This window comes from Biomphalaria glabrata, chromosome 8, assembly GCF_947242115.1.
Source record: "Biomphalaria glabrata chromosome 8, xgBioGlab47.1, whole genome shotgun sequence".
Classification (NCBI taxonomy): Eukaryota; Metazoa; Mollusca; class Gastropoda; family Planorbidae; genus Biomphalaria; species Biomphalaria glabrata.
Genome location: NC_074718.1, coordinates 7944680 through 7964976, shown reverse-complemented (window position 1 = coordinate 7964976; position 20297 = coordinate 7944680). Strand labels below are relative to the sequence as shown.

Below are 20297 nucleotides of genomic sequence, written 5' to 3'. Positions count from 1 at the left end.
AATTACATTTACAAACACATTGACACAACTTCTTTTAAAGTTAAGCAACCTGCTTCATATTGCTTAATATAAAACCAAAACACTCTACAACTTTTTATCATTTCCTGTATTAATCAGTACATGACTAGGATAAAGATGCAAATATCAGGGCAATATGTAAATGGGTCAAGACTAAAATGATGACTTCAATATCTCAAAGCTCAATAGAATTCGTTAAGTTAAAAACACTTGGCAAGACAGCAAAACTAGTCTCAGAACAAAACAAATGTATGAAACAACTTTTTTTTTTAAAAGGGGAAAGGATTCCAAGCTTACAACTATTTCAATAATGTAGTTATTTCCCTTTTTCGAAGTTTTAAAAAAAAAAAAAAAAAAAAAAAAAAAAGAAATTAACTACCAATTAACTAATTGGTTAATTTTTTATTGATTCATGTTTTAATAGGCACAACAAATAATTGTTTAATTGGGAGAAATAACGTATTCAAAAGACAATGCTCATCAAATCCCCTTGCAGTGTCTTAAAAGTCCAGCTAGCTACAAAACAACGCTAAAAAACGCAACCGAGAATAGATTCCGGCAGCGCATTTATTTCAATAATTGCAAGTGAGATATACATCAATAAACACGTAGAACGGAACACAAATAGTTTCTATCCTATAACAATATAACAACTGACTAGATACGAAAATCGATGTAAATACTATACAATTTGAATAAGTATATACAATTTTACAATAATACTTTAACCAATATTGACAACTTTCTAATTAATAATTTAAAAGTTTTATATAAAGAAACAAGCAAAATAAAAAAATATTTTTATAAATAATGCATAACAAAGGGGAACAAATCCACATGTATAACTAAATATCTAAGCACTTTATGGTTTATTTCCCTTTTTGACATCATTTCGCTAATTAGCTGCCACCAATTAATTGACCAATTGTTGTTGTTTTTTTTTAATTAATTCATGTTTTGTTAAGTACAAAAGATAACTGTGTAAAGTGTGGCTGAAATAACATGTACTAAAACGGTACAAAACAGACAGACACACAGATAGACAGTCAATTTATATTATCTTTGTGAATAAAAAAAAAGTCATAAACACAGTCTGTACAAGTGTGATGCGTCCAGCATCCGGTCATACCATTATGGTGACATTACATTTGAGGACCAGACGATCGTCTCGGACATAATGTTTACTCTTGATGACGTCATGCTTGACGAACTCAATGAGACCCCAGCTATCACTTTCAAAGTCAGACCCGCCAATCGGCTGCTGGTATTGGAATATGTTCCCGCTTCCCTTGAGGGAATCTGTTCGACTATCTGAAATCATCGTTAGAAAAAAAAAGGTGAAAGCGTTAAATCGCATGCACAACAATCTCTCTATATAACTCTCTTCTTCGCTCAAGAGTTAGGACGAGAAGAAGAAGTAAAGGAAAGATCACTCTCTTATTTCTGCAAGTCGGACGAACTAGAGTTACGCCACGGATAATAAGTGAAATTTAAGAGTTTGTATTAGAAAATAAATTCGTCTATGCATTTTATTCATTCTTTACTACGTACAGAATTACTTTACGAGCCTTGCGTGTAGCAAAGTCATACAGTATATATCATAAAAATTCTATTTCCTACATAGATCACGCTCAATAGCAAGAATTACCAAATGTTTTAATCTATCTACGAGAATTGTTGAACTAAAGTAATTCTTCATTAGTTTGAGGCGCGAGAAGCTCCTTTAACCATATTCCAAAATTACGGGATAATGTCGTTTTTTTTTTATCGCGCGTAGGATTGACATTTTCCATATTGAATGACACCCCAAAATGGCAATATTTGTCTATATATTTCAGGAGATTTGTATGAGGTTTCTAAAGATTTTAATAATTTCCGGATATTTCCAGGCCTTTTTCGTATATTTTGCAATTTCAGGAGATTTCCAGGAGCTCCTGGTAAATCGACAGGAGGCCGCGGGAAATCTGTAATAAGCTAAACAATGGATTAATTTAATAATTTATACAGTTAGAATTAGCGCGGGTCCTATGAAAGTGCGAGGCCCACTGCGGTCGCATAAGTGCGGAGCCACTGCGGTCACCTAAAAGCCGGCGCTGCTAAATAGCGGCGTATGCTACGCCGCCGGTCGACTAGTTTAAGATAATTGTATTGGTCCAGACATCAAAGAATGAATGAGTATCAGACTGGGAGAGACAGAAGAAGGACAGAGAACAAGATGAATGAAAGAATATGGTCTTTATAACATAAATAACAAGCAAAAAATATGTATAAAAAAGATTATCCCTTTAAAAAATAAAGCATATCTCAGACCCACATCTCTAAATAATGTAGGATTTATTTCCCTTTTGATACTAAAAGTTTGTTACACATAATAATTAACTAATTTGTTTTATTTTTATTTATTCGTGTTTTGTTTTGTACAATAAATAATTGTGTAAAGTTTTAACTTGATCCGAGAATCAGTTTGGGAGAAATAGTGGCAATTCTTTAATTTTTAATTGATATCGAAAAAAACAAAAACGAAACGAAATAAATCTTGCAGTGTTGAGAGAGATTCTAATATTGTGCAGTTCTACCTATTACAAAAGCTTTGTTGTTGTTTTTTTTTTAAAAGTAAATACGTTTTGAAATAGCTTTTGCATTGTGCTAGTAAACAAACAAAATCACCTGCTTGATTGACCAGGGTAACAACAAGGTGAAGGTTGACTGGCCATTTCAGGTATCTGTCATACTCCCCTCTGACGATTCTCAGGAACACAGAGATGCACCTGTTTTTGGCGGTACCATTTCCATTCAGATACACCTCTAGCCTTGCCCTGCAAGACATGCGCAGAATGGAAACTTTGTTGTTTTTTAAGATTTTCATAAAATGAAGGCAATTCTATAAATAGTAAGCTATTTGGTGTATATTGTGTATAGAATATAAAGCCTTTTAAACCCCATATAAAAATGCTTATAATAATTGTATGCACTTTTTAAAAAACAGTTTTAAATTAAAAATCAAGTTTGTAAACAAAGAGCAGAATAATAATAATAACAAGTGTGATCTTTAGGATAATAATAATTATCTAATCTTATATAATACAGACGTTACTTCAAAAAAAGAAGGTGATTACGTCCTACACGTCATGCATTCAGTCATGCATAATAACAAATGACTTAAATTCTGCCAAGTCACTGGTTTTCCTGGCTTGCTCAGGCAACCCATTCCATGCTCTAATAGCACTAGGGAAGAAGGCGTATTTGTACAAATTTGTCCTAGCATATGGGACGAGGAATGTGCCTTTATCTTTGTGTCTTTCTGTGTATTATATTTATAAAGAGCTGTAAACAAACAAAGTGTAGGCTTAAGGCGCTGTAATAATATGACACGCGATGACACGAGAGCTAACATGACAAACTAATCTAAATAAGTTTTGAACAGGTAGGTCTTAATGTTCTTCTTGAAAGTAGTGTAGCATGTTGTCTGTCTGAGATCAATGAGATCCTCTGTGTGAACTACCCTATCCAAAGTAGTGTAGCATGTTGTCTGTCTGAGATCAGTGAGATCCTCTGTGTGAACTACCCTATCCAAAGTAGTGTAGCATGTTGTCTGTCTGAGATCAATGAGATCCTCTGTGTGAACTACCCTATCCAAAGTAGTGTAGCATGTTGTCTGTCTGAGATCAGTGAGATCCTCTGTGTGAACTACCCTATCCAAAGTAGTGTAGCATGTTGTCTGTCTGAGATCAATGAGATCCTCTGTGTGAACTACCCTATCCAAAGTAGTGTAGCATGTTGTCTGTCTGAGATCAGTGAGATCCTCTGTGTGAACTACCCTATCCAAAGCGAAAATGATGACGCTCTGTTCACCTATGAGCGATTCTGTACATAAATAATTAAATTTTCGAACATGATTCGGAGTCAAGAGGAAAAGACTCAATAAATTGGAAATCAATGCGAACCACCCGAAGAGCACAAGAAGTAGTGTATGAAATTACTGGGAATGATGTGACCGGGAATGAAATGACTGGGATTGATGTGACCGGGGATGAAATGACTGGGAATGATGTGACCGGGAATGTAATGACTGGGATTGATGTGACCGGGGATGAAATGACTGGGAATGATGTGACCGGGGATGAAATGACTGGGATTGATGTGACCGGGGATGAAATGACTGGGATTGATGTGACCGGGGATGAAATGACTGGGAATGATGTGACCGGGGATGAAATGACTGGGAATGATGTGACCGGAGATGAAATGACTGGGAATGATGTGACGGGATGAAATGACCTGTAACCCCCCAAAAAAAAAACAAATACTTTTTATCCCTCAAGTCAAGAAAACATAAAGAAGCTAAAACAAATACAAAATAGAGCATTGAAATTTATAACAAGTGAATATTTCAATTGGATTAGAGTAACACCATTAGTAAAATCACTAAACTTAGAGACACTTCAGGACAGAAGAATAAAAAGTAAAGTATCAAAAATACATAAAACACTAAACAATAATTTACAAAACAAAACCTTAATCTTGAATTTCTAGGAAAATATGTAGATCTAGATCCCAAATAGCCCTAACCTTAACCCAAAATTGAGGACTATATCATTATTTAGAATCCAGATCTAGAGAGTAGGTGTTTTGTTTATTGCAGATGGAGCATATGAAGATCAGAAGGCTGGGAAAAGTTGGGAAACGAGGAAGAAACAGAAGAAATGTGTTTCCACTAAGAACGAGAAGGGCGTATATGATGATGATGATGCAGTGGCGATGCCAAGGACTTTGGGTAGGGGGGTTTGACCTCTCTGAGGGCTCATTGCATTTTGACACTCGACATCACGACATGAGATAATTGCGTGATATTTAATGCAAAAACAAATTTTGGACCCTTATTTAAGGTCCTTCTCAAGAAGGTATCCGTGGGGGCTTTTTAAATTTTGACACCTTCTCACCCCCCACACTAGATACTCAACAGTGATGATGATAATGATGAATGATGATAATGATGAAGATGGTGGTGATGAACGATGATGATGGTGGTGGCGATAAATGATGATGATGATGGTGATGAATGATAATGCTGATGGTGGTGATGAATGATGATGATGATGATGATGATGATGATGATGATGGTGATGAATGATGATGATGGTGGTGGTGGTAAATAATGATGATGGTGGTGGTGATGAATGATGATGATGATGATGTTGGTGATCAATGATGATGATGGTGGTGGTGGTAAATGATGATGATGGTGGTGGTGATGAATGATTATGATGATGTTGGTGATGAATGATGATGATGATGATGTTGGTGATCAATGATGATGATGATGATGATGATGGTGAATGATGATGCTGAAGGTGGTGATGAATTGTGATGATGATGATGATGATTATGATGATGATGATGGTGGTGATAAATAATGATGAAGATGATGGTGGTGATGAATGATGATGGTGGTTATGAATGATGATGATGATAATGATGATGAGGGTAATGAATGATGATGATGATGGTGGTGATGAATGATGATGATGATGATGTTGGTGATGAATGATGATGATGGTGGTGGTGGTGAATGATGATGATGGTTGTGGTGATGAATGATGATGATGATGATGATGGTGAATGATGATGCTGAAGGTGGTGATGAATTGTGATGATGATGATGATGATTATGATGATGATGATGGTGGCGATAAATGATGATGATGATGATGGTGGTGATGAATGATGATGGTGGTTATGAATGATGATGATGATAATGATGATGAGGGTAATGAATGATGATGATGATGGTGGTGATGAATGATGATGATGATGATGTTGGTGATGAATGATGATGATGGTGGTGGTGGTGAATGATGATGATGGTGGTGGTGATGAATGATGATGATGATGATGATGTTGGTGATGAATGATGATGATGATGATGATGATGATGGTGAATGATGATGCTGAAGGTGGTGATGATTTGTGATGATGATGATGATGATTATGATGATGATGATGGTGGTGATAAATGATGATGATGATGATGGTGGTGATGAATGATGATGGTGGTTATGAATGATGATGATGATAATGATGATGAGGGTAATGAATGATGATGATGATGGTGGTGATGAATGATGATGATGATGATGTTGGTGATGAATGATGATGATGGTGGTGGTGGTGAATGATGATGATGGTGGTGGTGATGAATGATGATGATGATGATGATGTTGGTGATGAATGATGATGATGATGATGTTGGTGATCAATGATGATGATGATGATGATGATGATGATGGTGAATGATGATGCTGAAGGTGGTGATGAATTGTGATGATGATGATGATGATTATGATGATGATGATGGTGGTGATAAATGATGATGATGATGATGGTGGTGATGAATGATGATGATGATGATGATGATGATAATGGTGGAGATGAATGGTGATGTTGATGATGATGATGATGATGGTGACAATGATGATGATGATGATTATGATTATGATGATGATGATGATGATGATGATGATGATGATGATGATGATGATGATGATGATGATGATGATGATGATGATGATGATGGTGGTGGTGGTAGTGGTGGTGGTGGTGATGGTGATGAATGATGATGATGGTGATGAATGATGATGATGATGATGATGATGATGATGAAAGATGATGATGGTGATGAATGATGATGATGATGGTGGTGATGACATGCTGAGGATGTGAACGTTGAAATCCTTTCATTATTAGATTCAAGAAAGTTTAAAGAAGTGAGTTTTTTTGTTTCAGTACATATTTTACTAAAGTTTCAGATTAGTGACATCAAACCATGCCCTCCATCTTTCAACCATACTTGAAACACTTACTTGTAACCACAGTGATACAAATAAAAAGGGCAAGAACTCTGCTTGGTGCCGCTTCTCCTTTCTTCTCTCAGTCTCCTCAAATAATTGTTGATGGTCCATCTAAAGGTCATATCTCTGGGCTGGACGTCTTGGGTCAAGAAAGGAGGAGGGACTGGAGAGGTGGGTCGACCTTGTATAAAAGACAAATGTTTGTTAAATGAAATCAAAACATTAACTTAACGAACACAAAAAAATGGCCTGCAGTGCTCCTTTATTTTGTTTTGTATACTATTTACTTAGACTTATGTCCTCCCGCGTCGTTCGGCGCATTGAGCGGCAAGCTGTCTCCATAAAAATCTGTCACTGCCAAGTCTGAAGCGTCCTCCCACCTGGTCTCCACTGTTCTGAGGTTCTCCATGAAAGTGGGTGCCATGTTATACGAGGACGTCCCTGTTTGCGCTTTCCTCGTATTGGCATCCATGTCATCGCAACTCTTGTTATGCGTAGTTCATTTTGTCGGAGAACATGTCCCGCAAACCTCATGCGACCCTTGTCACGAACTCACTAAGTGTTCGAATCCCAGTTCGGCAAAGGATTTCCTTGATTGAGACCCGATCTGTGTAACTGACTCCCAAAATCCGCCTCAGCCATTTTTGTTGAGCTAGACTTAGTCTTTTCTCAATTTCGGCAGATGACTTTTACATGTCTCACATTCATATGTTGCTGCTGGGATGACGATTGTGTTAAGAAGTGTTTTTTTGTCTCAATTGCAATGGATTGGCTTGTCCAAAAAGGCTGCAGCCTTTGGAAAATGCTCCTTGCATTTCCTATTCGGCACGCTACATCATGGTAGGCATCCCCATCATTTGTTATGATGCTGCCAAGGTATGCCAACTTGTCCAGCTCTTCAAGCTTTGACTCGCCAAGTCTGACGGGGGCAACCTTTGCCTTATATCCCACTCGCAAAATTTTAGTCTTATCCAAGTTTATGCAGAGGCCAATTTTGGGTGTTTCTCTGTCTAGGCTCTCCGTCATTTCTTGGATGCATTTATTTGTAGTCCCAAGTAGTGCAACGTGGTCGACGAAGTCCAAGTCCGTCATTCGGTTTTGTTCACACCATGGAATACCAAAGGCAGTCTGGTTCATTGCTCTTCTCATTATGTAGTCGATGGCTAGGAGGAAGAGGAACGGAGATAAGATGCACCCCTGTCTCAACCTGTCTCGATGCTAGAACGCTCGGTTGTTCCATCTTCTGTTTTAATGCAGCATTAAAAAGGGGGGGGGGTGTCAAAATTTGAAAATTATCCCTGGCCCCCACTTGAGGGGGAGCCCAAATGAACTCTATATCTATAAACGAAATATAGGCCTTATGTTGCTTTGCAATCGCTAAGTATGTAGGCCTTACAAGGATAGCGTCGACTAGTACAGTCTTCGAATGGAGGCTATTACATTATTTCGGAAAATGTTTTACATTAAAATAGTATTACACTGTAAAGTCTGAAAGATTTGTTTTTTTAACTCAACACTCAGAGGGACTTTTTATAAGAGAATATTACAAAAGCCTTTAACAATTTGATAAATGCCGTAATGGCATCAATGGTACCATTTTGGAACCGGCCCACCAGGCCTTTGCCTAAATGCCCATATAGCCAGTATGCCCCGATCAATGTATGTCGGACTTCGACAAAAGTCCTCAGTATGTGTTAGAGTGTCTAGTACGAGCGTATTCTGCAAGTTCCATGCAAAGACAAAAACAATCACCAGCACAAGTGAAGAACTAAGCCCAGACTGTTAAACAGTGCAGTAATGGGCCACAGTCGAGTCTCTGTCAATAATCGATGAAGTCCTAATACCAACTGAATAAAATAACATATAAACCCCCACTATCCGTGACGTCACTAAATGTCGCGTTCAAAGTCCGTCAACTATAGTACGTCGCTACGCTAACTAAGTGTCTAACATAGGTTACTGTCAGTAAAGGTAGGGCCTATATATATATATATATATATATATATAGTGGCGGACTGGGTGTCAAAATCGGCCCGGGCATTTCTATAAAATCAGGCCCATAAACTGCATATCATATGATAGGCATCCAATTATTGGCCTGTCCTCAAAATCCTTATATTAAGTTTCAGTATCGATAACTGTACACATGCATACATATTTTTATGAGAAATTTAGGCCTTATGTAGCTTTTTAATCGCTACTGGTAGCACTCTATGGGTGTACGCTATTGCATTATTTCGGAAAATTTGATAGATCAAATTAGTATCACACTGTAGAGAGATTTCTTTTAAACAAGATGCTCAGAAGGCCGTTTTTATAAGAGAATATTATAAAACCTTTGACAATGAAATACATAGCAGCATTCATGAGGTCATTTCAGGGGCCCTACAGGCACATTTAGTTACCGGCCCACCCCCATATAGCCGGTACGCCCCTGTTTATATACCTCCACATTACCTGTCACAACTGGTGTATTTTCACCCTATCTACCTCTACAGTACCTGTCACAGCTGGTGTATTAACACCTTATCTACCTCCAAAGTACCTGTCACAGCTAATGTATTAACACTTTATCTACCTCCACAGTATCTGTCACAGCTGGTGTATTAACAGCTTTTCTACCTACACAGTACCTGTCACAGCTGGTATATTAACACCTTATCTACCTCCACAGTACCTGTCACAGCTGGTGTATTAACACCTTATCTACCTCCACAGTACCTGTCACAGCTGGTGTATTAACACCTTATCTACCTCCACAGTACCTGTCACAGCTGGTGTATTAACACCTTATCTACCTCCACAGTACCTGTCACAGCTGGTGTATTAACACCTTATCTACCTCCACAGTACCTGTCACAGCTGGTGTATTAACACCTTATCTACCTCCACAGTACCTGTCACAGCTGGTGTATTAACACCCTATCTACCTCTACAGTACCTGTCACAGCTGGTGTATTAACACCTTATCTACCTCCACAGTACCTGTCACAGCTGGTGTATTAACACCTTATCTACCTCCACAGTACCTGTCACAGCTGGTGTATTAACACTGTACGTGCTGAGACGATCAGACTTAGAGTCGTCCAGCCTGCTCAGTGACTTGCTTCCCTTCATGCCAGAGCCCAGCGACCAGGTCGAATCAGGAACCTGCAGGTCAAGTCTGCTGCTGACACGTTGACTGTGTTGTTTTTTCTCTAGGTCCATAATCTATTTCAAGGTAAAGGTCAATAATCTTTTTTATTTGATATCTTTGAGATATAAGTTTAACAAATTATGTTACTCACACAAACTATACATATTCCATATACTTAACTCTCTCTCTCCGTAATTATTTACCACATTCTGGTGGAATCAACGTTGGTATCGTCAGTTAGGAGAGAATGAATTAATATATATTTATCAATTATAACATCTATCTATGTATGGCCTACTTCAGTCGTGAAGCAATCAAGGATTATGTAATAGAGACGAGATGAATGCCTGGGCATTAGATTTGGTCGGGAGGATGTCGCCCACACAGCAGTTCCCCCTACTCCGCAGCTGATGTATACAAAGAAATGGCAAGTGAAGAGACAGTTTGGGATCATGTTCTGCCCGGATGTAGCAGTGGCACTAAGTGCTGTAAGCTTCCTGAGTGTCGCCAGCTTTTTTTTTTCTTTTCATCCGGTTCGATTTCCAAAGCCTTAGGGTTTAGATTCAAGGCAGCAGAGGTTTGAATTCAGAGTTTTCTTTCTCCATGGTGATTATGTACTTTCGTTATTACTGATAGGACAATAACTGTATCATAACAACATTTAACTTGTAATATGTCTAATTGTAAAAGCTAATTATAGCTTTCATATTTTCAAATAGATCAACTTATTCTGTCATGTAAATTAAAAAGTAAAATTTAAATGCATTTAATACTCTTTGAAAAAAAGCATGTAGCTGCATGTTTCTTCCTTCTGTAAATCCAATGAAGATAATAAAAAAAATAGATAGTGCCATGTAATCTTAACCGAGTATCACCGAAAATGTATTTTCGAGGTATTAAATATTACTAAATATTTGGGTTAAAAAACTAATTTCAAATGTCAAGGTTCGGACTCAGAAGCTTGGATTAGACGGGAAGGCGTTTTTAAGGATAAACTTATTTCCAGTTTTATCCAGCTTCAGATGGGCGACTGGTCAAGTACGGGGGAAAAAAGGCATGTACGGTCGTTGTGATAAACCCATAGCATCCTCTCTATTGCATTGGCTACAAACATCAACATTAGTTAAGAGCATTACACTTGCTAGCTTTTTCTTGGTGTAACTGGTGTACAAACTAAAGGAAGCTAGGTGTTTTATTTCAAGGTTTTATTTCTAGGTTTTATTTCAATGTTTTATTTCAAGGTTTTATTTCAAGGTTTTATTTCAAGGTTTTATTTCAAGGTTTTATTTCAAGGTTTTATTTCAAGATTTTATTTCAAGGTTTTATTTCAAGGTTTTATTTCAAGGTTTTATTTCAAGGTTTTATTTCAAGATTTTATTTCAAGGTTTTATTTCAAGGTTTTATTTCAAGTTTTTATTTCAAGGTTTTATTTCAAGGTTTTATTTCAAGGTTTTATTTCAAGGTTTTATTTTAAGGTTTTATTTCAAGGTTTTATTTCAAGGTTTTATTTCAAGGTTTTATTTCAAGGATTTATTTCAAGGTTTTATTTCAAGGTTTTATTTCAAGGTTTTATTTCAAGGTTTTATTTCAAGGTTTTAATGAAAGGTTTTAGTTCAAGGTTTTATTTCAATGTTTTATTTCAAGGTTTTAATGAAAGGTTTTATTTCAAGGTTTTATTTCAAGGTTTTATTTCAAGGTTTTATTTCAAGGTTTTATTTCAAGGTTTTATTTCAAGGTTTTATTTCAAGGTTTTATTTCAATGTTTTATTTCAAGGTTTTAAGGAAAGGTTTTATTTCAAGGTACATTATAATTCTTGTGTACTTTTTTAGCATCCCAGAATCAACTTGTTTCTAAGCTGGTCAGTTATAGCACAAAATCATTTCACTATAGAGGAAGTATTAGACATTCATTCTATGACTTATAACTTGTTTAAAACAATTGAGAATCTAATAAGATGCTATATAGATTGGATACGAAGATCAAATGACATGCATTGAGATATTGCTAAAATTATATCTATATTAATATTTCTTTTTGGAGTTGGCAACGGCGACGTTGATAGCATGGAATGGGTTGCCTGAGCTAGCCAGGAAAACCAGTGACTTGGTAGAATTTAGGTAATTGGTTAATATGCATGACTGAATGAATGACGAGGACGTAATCAACTTCTTTTTTTGAAGTAACGTCTGTATTTTATAAGATAACAAGACGTTGAAGTTAGCGTTCTGGATATTGTTTAGTTTATCCTGAAAGTCATTGGTTAACATGCATGACTGAATGCATGACTCGTAGGACGTAATAAACTTCTTTTTTTGAAGTAACGTCTGTATTTTATAAGATAATAAGACGTTGAAGTTAGCGTTCTGGATATTGTTTAGTTTATCCTGAAAGTCATTGGTTAACATGCATGACTAGATATATGACTAGATGTATGACTAGATGTATGACTAGATGTATGACTAGATTTATGACTAGATGTATGACTAGATGTATGACTAGATGTATGACTAGATGCACGACTAGATGTATGACTAGATGTATGACTAGATTTATGACTAGATGTATGACTAGATGTATGACTAGATGTATGACTAGATGCACGACTAGATGCATGACTTGATGGATGACTAGATGCATGACTAGATGTATGACTAGATGTATGACTAGATGTATGACTAGATGTATGACTAGATTTATGACTAGATGTATGACTAGATGTATGACTAGATGCACGACTAGATGTATGACTAGATGTATGACTAGATTTATGACTAGATGTATGACTAGATGTATGACTAGATGTATGACTAGATGTATGACGATATATGACTAGATGCATGACTAGATGTATGACTAGATGCATGACTAGATGTATGACTAGATGTATGACTAGATGCATGACTAGATGTATGACTAGATGTATGACTAGATGCATGACTAGATGTATGACTAGATGTATGACTAGATGTATGACGATATATGACTAGATGCATGACTAGATGTATGACTAGATGCATGACTAGATTTATGACTAGATGTATGACTAGATGTATGACTAGATGTATGACTAGATGTATGACGATATATGACTAGATGCATGACTAGATGTATGACTAGATGCATGACTAGATGTATGACTAGATGTATGACTAGATGCATGACTAGATGTATGACTAGATGTATGACTAGATGTATGACTAGATGTATGACTAGATGTATGACTAGATGTATGACTAGATGTATGACTAGATGCATGACTAGATGTATGACTAGATGCATGACTAGATGTATGACTAGATGTATGACTAGATGCATGACTAGATGTATGACTAGATGTATGACTAGATGTATGACTAGATGTATGACTAGATGTATGACTAGATGCATGACTAGATGTATGACTAGATGTATGACTAGATGTATGACTAGATGCATGACTAGATGTATGACTAGATGTATGACTAGATGTATGACTAGATGTATGACTAGATGTATGACTAGATGCACGACTAGATGCATGACTAGATGTATGACTAGATGCATGGCTAGATGCATGACTAGATGCATGACTAAATGCATGAATAGATGCATGACTAAATGCATGACTAGATGCACGACTAGATGCATGACTAGATGCATGACTAGATGTATGACGATGTATGACTAGATGCATGACTAGATGCATGACTAGATGTATGACTAGATGCATGACTAGATGTATGACTAGATGTATGACTAGATGCATGACTAGATGTATGACTAGATGCATGACTAGATGTATGACGATGTATGACTAGATGCATGACTAGATGCATGACTAGATGTATGACTAGATGCATGACTAGATGTATGACTAGATGTATGACTAGATGCATGACTAGATGTATGACTAGATGCATGACTAGATGTATGACGATGTATGACTAGATGCATGACTAGATGCATGACTAGATGTATGACTAGATGCATGACTAGATGTATGACTAGATGTATGACTAGATGCATGACTAGATGTATGACTAGATGTATGACTAGATGTATGACTAGATGTATGACTAGATGTATGACTAGATGCATGACTAGATGTATGACTAGATGCATGACTAGATGTATGACGATGTATGACTAGATGCATGACTAGATGCATGACTAGATGTATGACTAGATGCATGACTAGATGTATGACTAGATGTATGACTAGATGCATGACTAGATGTATGACTAGATGTATGACTAGATGCATGACTAGATGTATGACTAGATGTATGACTAGATGTATGACTAGATGTATGACTAGATGTATGACTAGATGTATGACTAGATGTATGACTAGATGTATGACTAGATGCATGACTAGATGTATGACTAGATGCATGACTAGATGTATGACTAGATGTATGACTAGATGTATGACTAGATGTATGACTAGATGTATGACTAGATGCATGACTAGATGTATGACTAGATGTATGACTAGATGCATGACTAGATGTATGACTAGATGTATGACTAGATGTATGACTAGATGTATGACTAGATGTATGACTAGATGCATGACTAGATGTATGACTAGATGCATGACTAGATGCATGACGCATAGGACGTAATCATCTTCGTTTTTTTTTTTTGAAATAAAGTTTGCATTTTATTAGATAAGATAAGAATCTCAATTATGGACTTCGACATTGATACATTAATTTTATATTATAACACAATTTAACGTGAACACTGTATAGAGTATTGAAGCCTTTTACGAACCTCAGCATAGTAAAATGTTAACATTTTATTATTTTAAATAATATTTTTTATTAACACTAACTGTCACCAACAAGCTAGCGGCTCCGTAAGCTTGTTAATTCCGGAAGAGGTAGTGGCTATAAGCGCCTTTACGTACACTATACGGTATGAACGTCTAATAGCTGCTGATAAACAGGTCAAGGTCGTTGCGTGTGGCTCAATACAACTGTTGCATTGACTGGAGAAGGGGCACAACTTATTATCCTAGTACTCATTCGTTGGCCTCCTTCAGTCGTAAAACGACTATGGTTCATCTCGAACACTTTTTCATATGGCTGTGGAGCCCTAATACTAAGGCATTAAATTTCGGCCTTGTAAAAGACAAACAAAGTCAATCGTTCTTTGAGGTCTCACACAAACATTTGAGTGACATTGATAGTAAGCCCTAAGGAAAAAATCAGTTGTGGGTGAAAATTTGTTAACATTCTGTCAGAACCTAAGCGACGCTCACGATCTCAAATTATTTTGTTTATTTGCGTTCACTGCTTGCGGAGGGGGAACTGCTGTTAGGGTGGCAATATTCTGACCACTGCTAATACCCTGGTTTTCATCTCATAAACTGAGTTCTACGAATGTCATGAGACCAACAATCAAGAATGAAATCTGACAGATGACATTTCACTATTTTGCTAATATTATCAGTCAGGGTTTGACAAGAACTCCTCACGCAGTAGTGTTATGTATTGTGTACGTGTGTGTTTCCAAGGTGATTATAAAGAAAGGGAGAGAATTAATCGTTAGATAACGAAGTAAGAGAATATTTATTGTTAGATGGTGAAGAAAGGGAGCATTCATTGATCATCATCATCATTATCATCATCATCAAACTCCATTTGAGTGAGGGCTTGAGAGGCTCAAATTCTCTCTTGCAAAAGCCCTGTCTTGCGTAGTGCATAAATGTCGTCATACAGACCTGCCGAGACGGAGTTCAGCAAGTCTGGGGCAGTCAAACAAAATATGAGGCACGGTTTCCTCTTCTTCCCAGCAGCGGGAGCACAGCGATTCGAAATTTGGCCATAGCCGTGAGAAACAGGAGCCAACAGGACAATGGCCCCGTCCTGCACTGTGCCACATTAATTGATAGATGAAGAAAGGGAGCATTTATTGTTAGATGGTGAAGAAAGGGAGCATTAATTGATAGATGAAGAAAGAGAGCATTTATTGTTAGATGGTGAAGAAAGGGAGCATTAATTTATAGATGAAGAATGGGAGCATTTATTGTTAGATGGTGAAGAAATGGAGCATTAATTGATAGATGAAGAATGGGAGCATTAATTGTTATTTTGTAGAATGATGCAAGCGTCTCTGTCATAATCTACGTTAAGATCGAGAGCCAACGTCAGAGTGCCAGAGTGGATGGAAGAGTTTCTATTGTGAGTTAAGATTTGTTTCAAATATCCGTTTATTTCATTTTATCTCAAGTTGAATTTCTCTATACTGTAATTATTTAGTTTTTTTCACAAATAAGTTTACCTAGTTATTTCAAGTTTTATAAGTTAAAATATTATACGCCTACAGCGGCTTAGCTGTCTACCAGCAGATTAGTCCTAAAATTCAACGACAGTCAACAAGTGTGTACCGGAAGTATTAAGTGAACCCATCTCTTACTTTCTCTTTCAGTTTCTTATTGGCTTCCTTCAAGGAGCAGATTTCACTCCTCAGAACGTCGTCATAGAGCCCGCTCTGCCTCTGTGTCACAGCATTCCTGGTCTTGAAGATTTTGGCATTCACATAGAGGCGTTCTAACTGGACATAGATCGTTTCTTCCTGGACACCAGTGCACACACCCACTGTATTGGACTATCAAAAAAACACATTTTAATAAATTATGCAGACACAATGATAAAGGCACAAATATTTTCCCGTGGAAGGATAAATTCGTAATATGGGCTTTCTGTTCTCTAGTGTCCTTAGAGCATGAAATAGGTTGCCTAAATCAGACAGAAAAAAACAATACTTTGTATTTTACTAACATGCACGATAAGATTAACAAAAGAACTCTTTTAGGGCGTAATTATCTTCTTTTTTTTAAAAAAAAGCACCTCTATTTTATTATTTATTTATTTATTTCGATAAGAAGTAAAAGATATGCTAAAATCAGATTAACGTTTTTAAATAATCCCAAGCGGACAGTGTCTTTGTAATAGGGCCACATTAATCTACACATTTATCCCCAGTTGTACACAAATTTATTCACATCACATTTGGACACATCAACCTAGACATTTAGTCTCATTAGCCTATTTTTACATTTAGTCACAGCTACACACACATTTAGTCACAGCTACACACACATTTAGTCACAGCCACACATACATTTAGTCACAGCCACACACACATTTAGCCAATTCTACCCAAATATGTAATCTTATCCATCCACACACACTGGCGGATCCATGGGGGGGGGGGGCGGTAGGCCCGACCCCACCCCCCGAAGGCTGGGCGGACGAATATTAGTATAGAATTCACACAATTTGTATATGAATTTATTACTTATGTTAATAATATATACTAATTATTTATATTTCAGCCTATTTTTAGATTATTTCGCCCCCCCCTTTCTAGTATTTTGGCCGATTTGGTAGGGTCGGGAGGGGGCGATGGCATCAATCCGCCCCCCCCCCCCCACCATAAACTTTCGAGTGGGGGGCAGAATCAATTAAATATCTACATGATTAAAACTTGTTATTGGTATTTTAACCGGTCTTTATATTATGTCGTTCACCTGTTGGCCGATTGGAAGGGGAGGAGCGAATACCTCTACTGCCCTTCCAATCTAAACCCTTTGAGTGGGGGGGGGGGCGGTCCTACTGTTTTGGAGAAATCATAGTATGTGAACAAAATTAGTCGAATATTTATATAATATAAACAGGTGGAAGGGCGATACATGCAATCACCTTCCCCCCATTAGACAAACCAATACTTTTTCTTTTTGTATTATAGTAAGAAATTAAAAAATTTAAAAAATCTGCCACTAATATAATTTATATATGCTATAAAGTAAATTCTTATATCGAGTCGCCCAACCCCTATTCTTTAATGCAAAATGCAATCTTTAGCAGAAATTATAAAAAGGAGCGAGGATTAATCGTTTTCATTTTACCGTCCATTCCCTTTCCAGACAGAGTTTGTGTAATTTCACATGAATTTATCATAACTATTTTAAGAAAGACATTGCTTTGGAAAAATTATAATTCAAACGAAATTTTTCAATATAACAGTCACGGTTGAGATGAGTTCAAAAGCCAGACTTGTCGACTTTTTCCAACCTTTACTCTATCTCATATTTTTCTAGTTAAATAAATTTAGGACTATAACTCACAATTTATGCTTGAATTTTATTGAGTATTATTTATCGAATATTATTTTTCGACGGCGATCCTCAAAGCCTTAATCTAAATATGTGGGGTATCTTATCTTTTCAAAGAACAAATCGGTTGTATTTGCAATGTATTAAGGGACTATAAATTCATATTAGAATATTGTTCCACATTTTTCAAAAGGTCCATTATAATAGAATAAATAATGAGCTGTAGGTCAGGAGAATGTGTTACTGCAGTGAAGAATGCCAGAAAACGCTTTTAGCGTCGAGGCTTCGCCCCGAATCTCACTGATGAATAATAAGCTGTAGATGTCAGGAGAATGCGTTTCTACAGTGAAAAATGCAAGAAAACGCTTTTGGCGTCGGGGCTTCGCCCTGAACCCCACTGATTAATAATGAGCTGTAGATGTCAGGAGAATGCGTTTCTGCAGTGAAAAATGCAAGAAAACGCTTTTGGATGTCGTGGCTTCGCCCCGAACCCCACTGAAGAAGCTTACAGCGCTCTCCCAGACCCCCAAGCTTGCAAGAGAAAGGCCTCAACATGACTGTTTTTTTTTCTGTTTTGTTTCGCCAAAGATTGAGAAACAGTCTTATTTTATTCTCATATATCAAATATATATATATATATATATATATATATATATATATATATATATATATATATATATGTATATATATGCTGTACGCACGTTTATGCATAGGGTTAGGGCTTACTGGGCGTTAGGGTTAGGGTTTGGAAAAAAAATCGCCCCCCCCCCCACTCCAAAGTTCTGGATCCGCCAGTGTCCACACATTTAGCCCTATTTACCCACTTTTAGACACACCTGCACTGATATCCAATAACATCTTTTTGCATATCAGGCTAGATCGAGTTTTAAGCCAACGTATGATAATATTTTTTCTTATTTTACCTTTCCAAATTTTTGTATTTATATTAGTGACATATGTTTCATAGTTTTGAAATGTTGAAGTCACTATGTGCACATTTTAGATTAAAAGAATTCAACGTGTTATCACCCGTTTTAGAACAATAACTATAAGTTTATATTTTAACAAAATTTACATCATTGTATTGATACATTTATTATCATACTGGTGTTGAGGATACCTTTATCATTTTTCTGTCTCTAGTGGTTTCAATGGTTAGATCTTTGATATTAAATAATATTTCTATTACTATTATTATATTTTTAGGTTAATCACTTTTCAATTGTTTATGATTTAATACTTGTGAATTATTAGAACTTACAAATAAAAACCTATATAAAAAAAATCCCACTAAAGAGGCAAGATGGCCAATAAAAGAGGCACATAAAAGCCAAAAAAAAGAGGCAAAGAAAAGATTCCTAAGGCCCAAAGATTCCTATGATGATAAAGCAAAAAAAAAAGAATAGCGCAAATTCTGAGGTTTCCTTTAAAAAAAAAAATTATAATAATAATAATAATCTAATAATAATAATAACACACCAGCACTTGGCTTTGACACACAATTTGATCGGATACTACCCCATATTGCAAATACTCACCACAAGAGGTTTTCCAGTCTACGGATCATCTACTGTACTGGGACAGGCCTATTTTGACTGACAAAACGGTAGAGGCCCTGACTTGCTGCTCATCGATAAAAAATAAAAGACCGCTACCATTATTGACATCGCTGTACCACTATCTCATAATTAACTCGAGAGAAGAATGATTTGGAGGATGGGCTTGTTCACCCCATGGGGACTCTTCTCTTAAAGTTTTCGGGCATTAACGCCATGAAAGGCTCTATGACTAGCCTCTTGGAGGCTCTCAATATATCCTCTGCCGACGTCACCTCCCGTATCGCTTTGAGAACCCATGCCACTCTGGAACAAAGAAGAAAGCTCCCAAATACTACTCAATACCAGTGGCGTCACAAGGGTGGGTGTCAACCGGTGCGGCCTGTAACCCCCCTACTAAATATAATGAAGAGCCGATGATTGAGCTGGTTCGCTCATAATGTAAGACATGACTCACAGTCAAAAGTTATCTTTGAAGGTACAGTGGAGAGAGAGCACAAAGAATAGGTCGTCCAAAGAAAGCTGGCTGGATAACATAAAAGTATGGACCGGCCTCTCTCATAATATCCTGCAGAAAACAGCTGCTGACAGAACCTTGATACGCGAACTGCCACATAACTCCTACAACGAA

At 36.8% G+C, this 20297-nt stretch overlaps 1 protein-coding gene across 1 annotated transcript in view; it reads right to left on the bottom strand.

Moving 5' to 3' along the window:
* Positions 1-639: 639 nt before the first annotated feature.
* The window catches only part of LOC106078231 (TNF receptor-associated factor 3-like), a 28040-nt gene continuing 8382 nt past the window's right edge, over positions 640-20297 (bottom strand). Inside the window, exons 6-10 of the mRNA XM_056039627.1 lie at positions 16409-16600; positions 9896-10076; positions 6879-7047; positions 2686-2834; positions 640-1329 (exon numbers count right to left, since the gene is read on the bottom strand). Coding sequence (XP_055895602.1) covers positions 1142-1329; positions 2686-2834; positions 6879-7047; positions 9896-10076; positions 16409-16600 — 879 coding nt within the window. The 3' untranslated portion in view covers positions 640-1141. The remainder of the gene's footprint in view (positions 1330-2685; positions 2835-6878; positions 7048-9895; positions 10077-16408; positions 16601-20297) is intronic.